Genomic DNA, 12,089 nt, shown 5'->3' with positions numbered 1-12,089 from the left:
ATTTTTATGGCAGTTCACTAGGCAGTGTTTAAAGTTAAATTCTATAAGTAAAAGATTATGTAAATAATATCTTAAAGCCAATTAAACTTAAATTAACAATATCAGGTAACTGCATAATTTGAAAATACCAATTTTATTGTTTTCTAACGCTTACTGTCCACTGGGTAGTACAGCCATTTGAATTCGTATCCTTTTAAACCGAATTTCTCATCTTTTTCTGTTTCAGGTTTTGGCACATCATCAGATAGTAAGTCTAGTACTTCCTGAGTGATTTTAGGTCTAAAGCCTTTCTCGTCAGCTACGTAATCTACTCTTGTTCTCACTCCGTTCCTTCCTGTTACAAAATAGTATCCCTGTTTAGCTCCGTTAGCATAGCCTTCCTCAAAATGCCCATGGAACCCAACCGTGTAGTTAAATGTGTACAAGAGTTTACTCATATCATCTTTAGTGAGGCCATCAGGTAACCCATCTCTTTCATTCGGTTCCTTTTTGTGAATGTCGGTATTACTATCGACTATTTGCATTTGTGCGTAGGTCAAAGTCGGTTTCTGCGGAGTTCCTGGTTGCTGAGGTTCATACTGTTTTGGATTTCTTTCACCAGAAGGTTGTTGTCCTGGACCGGGGTAATTTGATCCTTGAGGATTATTTTGAGAATAATTAGGAGAATTTGGATAATTTTGATTACCACCGGAAAGTGGACCGTTTCCTCCATTCGATTCTGGATAATTTTGTCCTTGGTTGTTATTGCCACCATTTTGTCCTGGATAGTTTGGATTGCCCCCGCCTGATGGGAAATTTCCAGCTGGATAGGAACCAGGAGAGTTAGTATTGCTTGGCCCTGATGCAAAATTAGTAGGTGCATTTGGTGCTGGATAGTTAGGGTTTCCAGATCCCGGTGGAGGATTGCTGCCTGCATTTGATCCTGGGTAGTTTGCGTTAGCTCCTTGTGATGGATAATTGGTGTTGCCTTGAGAAGGATAGTTTGGATTTCCCACGGGCGCACTTGGTAAAGCTGGTCTAATAGTGGTAGTAGTTGGAATACTACAGGAGGAGCAAGTTTTAGCTGGCGCTGGTGCGACAGGTCCTGGAATATTTCTGGGTGGAGTCTGCGCTGGTGCCGCTGGCTGCGGTCCTGGCTGCGGCCCTGGTTGGGATTGAGACGGTGGGAGTGGCAGCGAATGACCTTGTCTTTCGGGTCCAGTTGGATCTAAAAAACCAAATGATTAGATTAGTTAAACTGAAATTTTTGATTCTTTACCATTGAAGTGGTTTGATAAAAGTATACTGTTTACTCTTGTTTTTATTTTATTTTATTTACTTAAAGTTCGCGTTCCGTACAATCTTTTTTGTACTCCACACTATATGTTTGCTAAATTTCAAGGAGATTGGTTCAGCAGTTATGTCATGAAAGACTGACAAACAAACAATTTATAATATTAGCATGGATTACTTACATGGTTTTACACGAATATTTTTCATTGACAAGATTTTGAAATTCCCATTCTCATCTGTTGCATAAACTGTGACGTGGTACACTCCATCCGCTGTGATGAACCCAAATTCACCCATGATCAAACCTTTCTCATCTGAAACAAACACATTGCTTATATTTTATAATCGCTCATTATTGCAATTTTCATCCTAAACTTTGAAAACATATTTAAATCATGTGATTTAATTAATAATATACATATATAGAAATATGCCCCTTTCCCGGAAAGGTAGGCAAACACTACATCTCTCCACTTGCCGCGATATCTGCATATTTCCTTCGCTTCATTCACATTCATAACAAGCTCGTTATTCTAACGTAACTTTCTCAGGATTTGATCAAGGTCTTTCGTCTGAGTATTTCCTTCTCTATATTCACATTCTCCTTGTTTATTTGCTTAGTTAATAAATCAAAACCAAATTATAAATAATCATATTTAAGTTAGCTGTTTTGAAGATATTAATCAAAGATTGAAATTACCTACACGTTAACTAAAAATGTTTTGGGATCTCCTTAATCTACAAGAGGGTCAAAAATTATAAATGATTTTTTAATTCAAAAGTTTTGTATTAATAATGATTTCAATGTAATCCTAATTGACGAGGAAGTACGATCGAAATTGTGATGAAATCAAATATTTATCATTATCGAATACTCGTTTATTGCTGGTTCAATAATGTGCTGTTAACTTAAGTTTACTTAAGCCAATTTAGCGCATGATGTCATATGCCGTTTCATTAGGGGCTATTTATATTGAGAAATGTGTTTACTAAAGACGGATTAAATAAGATGAGATTTATCTAAATCTCGTACCTAGTTACGTGATGTTTGTAATACTTTCTGTAGGTAGTTCTTAAAAATCAAATAAAAAAAAAGATACGTTTTATATAGAACTACATGATGAACATGATATTATTACATCCTTTTAATAAATAAGTAATGTTTAAGAATTATCCTTCAATAATATATCAGTAGCTAAATTAAAAACATAATTATATTGATATCGTGTTAACGATTGCTTCTATGATAACGTGTCTAATGTGCCAGACGTATATAAAAAGACTATTCAAATAAAAGTTAAGTGCCTGGTTTAGATGCTTCATTCAGTTCTTATCTTGTAGATTATCAAATAATGTGCTCATAATGAATGTTCTTTATTCAAAGTGACGTAAAAGTCAAAACTGACAATTAGATGTATAATATACTAACCTATAAAATTTAAGAAAATTTATTGGTTAGTGATGTTAATGAATGAAAAAACGCGACAAAGCTACGGGTGGCGTCGTCTAGTCTGTTTTATGTTTACAAAATATGCAGAAATACTTTTGATAATTTGAAAAATAGTTATTAAATTAAAAAAAAAAACATGAACCAGTATTAATTGCTTTTAGGGGTTTATTAAAATAAATATTTAAGGACTGCTAACGATAGGTGTCTTACGTTCAATAGAATTATTGTTTGTGTGAATTGATTACAAAATAGAGAGTAATTAAAGATCTTTAAATATATAGGAACATTAACAGCAAATGCTGTGTGGTTCCCGGCACCAATATAAAAAAAGAATAGGACCACTCCATCTCGTTCCCATGGATGTCGTAAAAGGCGACTAAGGGATAGGCTTATAAACTTGGGATTCTACTTTTAGGCGATGGGCTAGCAACCTGTCACTACTTGAGTCTCAATTCTACCATCGAGCCAAAACGCTGAACGTGGCCTGTCAGTCATTTCAAGATTGTTGGCTCTGTCTAGCCCGCAAGGGATATAGACGTGACTATATGTATGTATGTATGTATGTATGTAACAGCAAATAAAAACACTGTACATATACTAGAAATTTCAGTTATCAAAAATATTTTTTTTTTATTTTTAGTTGAAATCGTGTAATAAATATTAATTATATGTCGTAAATACTCAAACAATTGAAATGCTGGTGCATTTTTATTTAATGTTAAGAAAATAAATATTCTACAAGAAATAAATTTAAATATTTAAATTTCGGAGTCACGCTTTGTAACGCAAAACAAAATTTATGCTAACACGCTAATTGGCGTCTTTTTTCGCATGTGACTGTGATTATTTAAATAGATATGGATTATGATGAGTGTCATTAATTTAATTCTCAAATATTTAATAAAACAAAATTTATAATATTCGCTAGCTACCTTAAAACTTGGATTAATTATTTCCGTGAATTTTATTTTAGTATTCCTTTTATGTTATTCGTTCCCAGTACTGCTATTTTGAAGTGATAAGAAGTACCTACATTAAAATTTTAACTTTTGTTAAGCCTTGACACATTTTTATAGCTTTGAGAGATGAGATGAAGATGTCCATTACCTTTCTTTTCATGCCTGTGTTGTTCTCCTTCGATGTTAAAGCCAAATTCATATGGTCTATTTTCATCCGTATATTTATCAGCACCATGAGCTTGAAGGAAACATGCCAATATCGTGACTAGTATGTAGAGTCTTCTAGATGATGGAAACATCTGGAATTAAAAAGAAACAATGTGTTAATCTTCATAGAGTTCTCAAGAGGAATTTCTCAGGTCAATAATATTATGTTTATAAATTTATCAAATTGCATATTAGTTTTATGATAATGAATTCGGTTCACTACAAAATTAGACACAACCTTATATCGCACAGTCAAGTCATAAATTAAGCTTATCCATAAAATATTATTGCCCACTCTTTTATAAATTAAAACCACCTTAAATTCTGATAACAGCTTACGGTAAAATATAAATTTATTGTTTCTTTATTGATATTGGCAATTTCATAGATAACTTTTTAACTTATACTTATATGAAAGGTACTCGTAGTAAGGTATGTATTAAAAAAATGTATGTTTTAAAAATTTAAGAATTATTTAAAGAGTTACAAGCTTTTAAGGCAACGCTCGCTTATTTACCGCCGTAGTTTGCGTATAGGATCCAAAACTTGCTTGGAAGAAATTCATTATTTGTTTATATACGTAATTTTAATTAACTTAATTATATCTACTGTTCAACATTATTTTAATGGGCAGAAAATATGTATATTATTCTTAGTATTGTAAGATAAAACTGTTTTAGGAATGTAGAATAAGTCGTTTGGTTCAGTTTTACGAAAACTAATGTGTAATTTATATTTTAATATAACCGCATGTTCTATTGAACTTAAACCGGTATTTTATCGAAGATGAGATAATGACACTTGATAATTTTTATTTTAATTAACTGGATCCATATTCATGGCAAATTCACCACTATACCTAATATATACAAATCGCTATGGAAAATCCTAATAGTAGTTCAAAGCCAACAAATAATGTCACCTGCGGCTTTATCTGCTGTTTTTGGTCGTATATAAAGTATGAAATATTTTTATTTTGTGTGCTAAGCAACACTAATATTTTAAACAGTCCAACAGTCTTGAAAATTTGACTGAATTGGCGGTAGTAGGCCTAATACTGGAACTTTGCTCGACTTGTGGGTGGCAAAATTGTCATTATCGAATCCAATATTAAATTAAATACAGATTTAAAAGTTTTGCATTTTAATCAATTAAAATATATTTATTTGTATAATGATGGTTTTTATTAGTTGTTTATTAAAGAAAAAAGAAAAGCAGCTAAATGTGGGGAACGTGAGGGTTTTTATGTGTCTTTTTTAAATATATAGGTGATACTACACATTAAGTTACGCATAGCCGGATATTTACGCACCTTGAAAATATTCGCTAAAACTCTCAGTAGGTACTGGTAAGGTCACGTTTTATTATCACCTCGTAGAAATATTTTTTGAATATCGCGTGGCATTCGGATGTCACGAAGATAAAGCGATTAGATTTTTTAATAATTCGATGAAATTGACTGAACCCAAGTAATTTTGGAAATATTACGCCTAATTCGTATGCTCACAGTATGCTTATAATTGTGATTGGTCATTTTTCTATTAAAGATATTCTAATGATTTCTCTAGTTAAATAAAGAAGCAGAATTGGCATAGAGTTAAATTAGTCTTTTAAATATACTTAAAATTACTTTTGCAGATCACATTCACAAAATTTTTTTTTCCGGAATAGACCTTACACAATTTAATATGAGGTCGGCATAAAGTATTAATGTAAAAAAATACGGTGATGTTAAATTCAACATCTTCTGTAACCTTAACTGTTATTGCTAATTGTTAACAGCGTATGGGCGTTTCTGATTGATTTATGGCTACTTCCTTATATTTTTAAATGCTTTTATCAGCTGTACTGTTAAAATTTTCCTAAATAGACAAACTTATGATCACACTATTTCCCTTGCGGGGTAGACAGAGTCAACAATCATTAAAAGACTGATAGGCCACGTTCAGCTATGTGGCATAATGACGGAATTTGAATTCAAAGAGTGACAGGTTGCTTGCAGGTTTATAAGCCTATCCTTTAGTGGCCTTTTACGACATCCATGGGAAAGAGATGAAGTGGTCTTATTCTTCTTTTCGTGTGGTTCCCGGCATCAATATATGAACTTAATCGAATTCGGACTTTTGTTTAAATGACTTATCTTCTTTAACAGTATTTGGTGAACGTTTAATATGAAATTATTAGAATTAATAAATAATTAATAATAAAAAGACATTCTAATTTATAAACGTTTTATACTCTTTCAGTCTATTTTTTAAACATTTGATATTCATTATGCATTTTGAAGGACTGTACGTTAATTTCAATTAATTAGTTTAATATATATATTGTTGTACATGTTACACACTTTAATAATAAAACCTGTACGACAACATCCGTAATAACTAGAATAGGCAGGTCAAATGAGCTACCAGACCTATAAAATCGTAATCAGGCCCATCCGACCTTTGTGAGACAATTTTTTTTAAATTCTATTTTCACATAACAGTATTTTAATGTGACATATTTAAGTAAGAAATACTATTAACAAATGGGCCTTATTAAGTATTTTATCATCTATAAATTAAAGTATTCGAGTAATTGTTTATACCAGACATACTAATATTATATCGTTGAAGGCGTAACTTCGATGTATTATATCATATCTCATATTATTCAAATTTTAATCACAAATTGAAATCATCTATTCAAGGGCATCAATATTTAATAAAATAATCAAAAAAGGAGTACGACAGGTTTAGTCATTATGCTATTTTATTTGACTCAATAAATCATGGGTTACTTAGATAAATTAATACGCCATTAATAATAAATACACGTGAAGTTTTTAAAAACAAGAATATAATACCGTTATATTAAATATTATCAATCCACTAGTTGACCTGATCATGGAACATATATATTCATTAAGGATAGCAGCAAAATTTGAAGAAATACAAGTCTAGCATGTATCCTCAGATTGGCCATTTTGGGTACTTTTACCTGACTGTATTATAAGGGTTAATATTCTACATTAACAAAGGTGCATTACAAATTATTTGCCTAACGAAATTCAAAGATTATTGAACTAGCATTGGCGGATAAATCTTGCAAATTCTTGAATAAATTACCAATATCATATTACTATATAAAATTTAAATCATAAAATGGCAATAAAGACACCTGTCGAACAGGTTTAATGGTTTTTTATAATAAACGTACACGTGAAAGTTTTAATGAATTATTATTGTAAGCAATAATTTGAAATCCTTATTGCTTTTATATGGTACTGTATATTTGGTATTCAATGTATGCGTTGTCCAAAAGTCCTCTTTCGCTTAAAATACATTGAATTTGGGGTTAACAATATTTTTCAAATGGTTTATGCATTATGATAATCTTTATAATTTATTTTTGGTAAATTTAATAGATTTATAGTTACTGATTATAGAATTGTAACTGATTATAGGATTTAAGGGTACTAATAATATTTCTGTAGTTAAGGTGAAATTAGGAATTTTCTTTTTGGAATACATTTAATATTTGTCTGTTAGATATGTAGTGGAAGGGAAAGTTATTGTACAGGCGCAGTCTACGCCTGCTGTTACGCCCAATTTAAAAGAAAATCTCGTTATTTTCGAGAAATTTCGGGATATTCTCTCATATGCCATAATATAAAGACTTTGTGTTGATATGACAGTGATTCAGTATCCACTTTTATACATTTAGAATTAAAGAGAAACAAAGATTTCTAACGTTAGAAGTGAAATTTTAAAGATTAAGATTTTCAACATAAAGTATTGAGAAGGTAACCTTTTAGGATTGTTTCAGAACCCATTACCCATAGTGTTAGGTGTTTCCATTTACGCACGAATCAATACATATAATGAGTAATAAGGAGTTTCGTCTTACCCTGTCTTTCTCAAGCTCATCGAGAGCTGAGCATTTCATTTAAGGCATTTGAGTGACATAAATGTTATTATATACTTATGTATATAAAGAATTTCCTTTTCAGTATATGCTCATAATAATTGTATTGTTTATTTAAGTGTGTAATGTATATTTATTATATTAATAATACTCGTATATATGTTATTAGTGTGTAGTTGCTTATTAAGATACATAAATGTAGTTATATCTGAGTAAATACTAAGAGCGTCGGTGGTCGAATCAGTAAGGTGATGAAAGAACGCGTGATGCGCAGAAGGCACAGGTTCAAATCCCACCTCGGCTATGTACCAATGACTATTTCCAAAGTTATGTACATTAGTTTGAATACTAACCGATGCTCTTACGGTGAGGGAAATTATCGTAAGGAAACCCGCACTAAATGTAGGTTTATCCGATAATTACTTTAACACCCACTTAATTTCCCTGCTTAACCCAAAGGTCGACTAATAAAAAATGCACAAATTAGTTTCGTTAGATGGGAATGATGAGAAAGTAGATTAAACACCATGTAGTTCATATTTATGTGTTTCAACATTGTCATACCTACACAACAGCACGTATAATAATGTAAATGCATTTTTATCAAAGGTTTGATTCAAAAGATTCATAAGAAATTGTAACGTGCTTAACTTTTACCTATAACATTTGAACTAACTTTGATTGATATAATGAGACAATTTCAATCATAATTTTACCTTGTGTCGTCCTGTAAGTCACAGTATAGGCCGGGCTCCGCGGCCCGTTGCGCAAGAGTTCACACGAGACTGTCCGATTCTTTACAACACTCTCGTAATTTATTAATACGTACACATAGATCAATGGTATATAGAAGAGGATGTTGATTTAACTGCCTACGCATGAAATAACTGACGAATTCTATCATAATATTTTCCAAATACAAATATTTAAACTTTGCATTCTGGCAGAGTGGAATAAAATCAATCATCTCGAGCTAAGGAATCGACCTCGATTCTAAAGAAAGTGAAAAATTCTTGTACCGGTTGACACCAATGGAAGACGGCTGATTTCAGCAGAAATGTAACTACTTTGATGCGCCTTTGACCATGATCCTGGATTGGGTTATTGAGGTTTTCATATGAAGCAACTTCCATTCGACCTCGGGTAACCTTTGCAGAGAGACCTAACCTTATTTTATTTAAGAGGATTTGAGCATGATCACGAGTGTACATTCTCATTATAAGTACATTCAGTTACCTGAATGTGCAGGTTTCCTTACGATTTTCCCACACCGCAAAAGCATTATTTAGCATTCAAACGACGGCTGATATAATTTGTTCAATATTTCGATTTCTGTCTTTCATACACAGAGTTTTACTAAAGTTTGTGTCCTTTTGTTACATTTTTATTTCTATTAAATGTAAACAACTTCATAGTATCAATGGCTAGTATATTAGTTTAACTATTAAGAATACATTATATATTAAATGTTAGGTTTGTCTTATTTTCAAAGCTATTGTATAAAAAAATACCAGCTTTTCTTAATAAAAAAAAATGATGAACTTTGTTTCCTTTTTATTTTATTCTATTTTTGCAATAATTCAGCCCATTATCAGTTTATTCGTTATTTCTATTTATACATAAAGTGATATACTATACCTATATAAATATCTTCGCGTATTATTTTATTTATATAATCTTGTAAAATGAAGCTAACTTATCTTGAATTATTTACAAATCCGTAAAAATGAATAAAATAGTAATAAAATTAACACTTTCTGGTGATACATTACGAGCTTTGGATAACAGGGGCTATTTTGTTATAGTATTAAATTAAGCTTAAACGTACAGAGCACTTTTATAATAAATAATTTTCTTCCGTAGACTGCAGGGCGTTATTTTTTAAGTGGTTGGATTGATAATTATGTCATTGGCGCAGTATTCTCCTGGTGTTGGTTCCGGTTGCATCTTCATTTTATTTATTTATTGTTATTTCACATAACAGAATACAACTGAGTACATATAATAAGATAAAAAAGAAATAGTAGAAACAAACTGGGTCGTATCCCGCAGGATGTGTTTATGCAAAAAACAATCAGGGAAATAGCTCCATGCGTTAAAATACATTACATTTCAATTAAATCAAATTAACAAGCCTTGCAAAATTAGTGTAACAAAAAAACAATCAGATACAATTGGAAAAATATTATTTAGCAGAAATTTGAGGATTAAACGTATGGTGTATGTTTGTGATAAAGTATATTCCTAAGTATTCCGGAATATGCAGCAAATTTAGGGTTAGAAGTGTGAAAATCTTGTCTGGAGAGTTCGGATTACGCTTTTGACCATGATCTTGGATTGGGTGAGCCGGGTTTTTACATAAAGCGACTCACGTCTCCCCTCCGCAATGTATGCACTATCGTTTCAGGAAACAAAAAAAAAAGTTAAAAAAATAACGGTCCTTGTCTTACGTCACAGCACCACGACTGTGCCTTTGACCTTATTAAAATTTAAAACAACATCAATTCTTGATAATATTACTAACATGAAAATCTAAACATGTACTAATTGACAGAGGTCGCAATGTAAGTGCTTATTGTTTACTTAACAATTTGTTACACGAAATATCAAGGTGGTTTTTTGTGCTTGGTTTTAATTTTACCATATTTAAGGTGATAAATTGTACCTTATGATCAGGTCTTAAGAGGTACATATAATATTTAACTTATTACTATTAAAAACAAAGTCGTGCTAAGTAAAGTTTTTTTGGCTACGTATAAGTATTCTATTTTTTAGAAAGTGAAACTATATTTTTACTTTTTCAGTGATTTATGAAGATTTTTATTCAAAATATAGATTAATAAACAACAGGCTATTTGTTTCATATTGTCTGTCTGTATTCTGTTGTTAGGTAATTCAAAGCAATGGATTTGTTATTACACTAGAAAAAAATATTTAGTTTAATTTTATAATCGTAGTATCTAATTGAAATCTACAGCAATTTATAATCATATTTATCATCATATAATGTTATCTTATGGCTTTTGCAGTGGTCTATTATGGGCAACTCATTAATTTTATGAGTAATTTTGACTTGCAATGACTTGCAATTTGGAATCATGGCAAGTGGAAAGATGCGATAAAATTTTATATAATTTTATCTACTTTGAAATCAATCACGTCTCCATGCAAAGATTCCTGGGTGTATGATTTTTAGAGGGGCTATCTATTGTACATATTTAATAGACAGGTGTCATCAATAGTAGTTTCGATATGAAGTTAATTTGGTATAAGCAAGGAACGATTGGCCTTACAATTTTAATTGTTTATAACGAAACAGATACCTATTGACTGGTTTAGTTTTGACGAAACATGTTGCAAAATTATCAATTTAATGAGAAAATTCTTATTTATATATAAAAAAAGTAATTGTTTTAATGTGTCCCACGAAACAATTTTAGAGCTAAGTCAACTTGCCATTAAGAAGTAAGTTTATTATCACCTCGTGAGTGACCTATGCAAGACGAGGGAATACAAGAAACTCAGGAAGGTTTGGTCACGATTGATGACTTTACGACACGAAGCAGATTATTTACTGAGACGATCTAGGCGATAACAGGCCTATTGTATTTAAATGTCATTTAATTGCATATTTCAATGTAATCCGTATATACTTATTGAATCAAAGAGTTACTGGTATAATCTTATGAATTAAAGATACCATAATTACAAACAAAAGAAAAAAAGAGATATTAGGAAATTGTAAAGTTAGAAAGGGTTATGAGCTACTGAATTATATTGCTATCATAGATCATCATACTCCTGGCCTGTCCATTCTGGATCACGTTGATATTCTAAATTATCATCGACATCTCCTGGCGTCAGCACGAATTACGAGAAGAGATATTGAGAGAGAACTTAGCACTGAAGTCAGTTAAATAAATTGAAACTGGGGGAAATTATTAGTTTAATGTTAAACGAGTTAAAGAAAGCGGACCCCAGGCCCCGAATCACTGTGGTGGAGGGTGCAATAGGAAAGGCGCAAAGTTGTGAGAATAGTTTAATGTTGAGTTGATTAAGTTTACCAACATGGATATTAAATTTGCATTGTATTAAAACTAGTTTAATAAAGACATGGAAAAACTTTTATAACTTTGAACAAACGTTTACTGAAAGTATTGCACGGCAAAGTTGTAGAACTGTACAAAGTTGAATATTTTCCACAGAATGATTCAGACCACGTTAAGCCTACATTATTTAAGTAATTAAAAATTTCAGCTGCGTTTTTAAGGCTGTCCTGTCACTGTATATAA

General features: G+C 31.3%; 1 protein-coding gene across 1 annotated transcript; it reads right to left on the bottom strand.

The window, feature by feature from the left end:
* Window positions 1–14: 14 nt before the first annotated feature.
* On the bottom strand, window positions 15–8,581 carry LOC106132682 (protein lethal(3)malignant blood neoplasm 1). Its single transcript, XM_013332166.2, has 4 exons — window positions 8,514–8,581; window positions 3,830–3,980; window positions 1,455–1,586; window positions 15–1,207 (listed from the first exon to the last, which is right to left on the bottom strand). The coding sequence occupies exons 2-4, from the start codon at window positions 3,978–3,980 to the stop codon at window positions 144–146; spliced, it is 1,347 nt and encodes a 448-aa protein (XP_013187620.2). The 5' UTR covers window positions 8,514–8,581; the 3' UTR covers window positions 15–143.
* Window positions 8,582–12,089: the final 3,508 nt, after the last annotated feature.

This window comes from Amyelois transitella, chromosome 7 (genome assembly GCF_032362555.1).
Source record: "Amyelois transitella isolate CPQ chromosome 7, ilAmyTran1.1, whole genome shotgun sequence".
NCBI lineage: Eukaryota > Metazoa > Arthropoda > Insecta > Lepidoptera > Pyralidae > Amyelois > Amyelois transitella.
This window is presented reverse-complemented; position numbering and strand designations above follow the sequence as displayed.

Bases quoted from the DNA above. Each gene is read 5' to 3' on its own strand.
- LOC106132682 (XM_013332166.2), bottom strand. From the start codon at position 3,980: ATGTTTCCATCATCTAGAAGACTCTACATACTAGTCACGATATTGGCA. The intron at 1,587-3,829 runs GTAATGGACATC...TGTTTGTTTCAG, and splicing joins ACACAGGCATGAAAAGAAAG to ATGAGAAAGGTTTGATCATG. The intron at 1,208-1,454 runs GTAAGTAATCCA...TTGGTTTTTTAG, and splicing joins AAATATTCGTGTAAAACCAT to ATCCAACTGGACCCGAAAGA.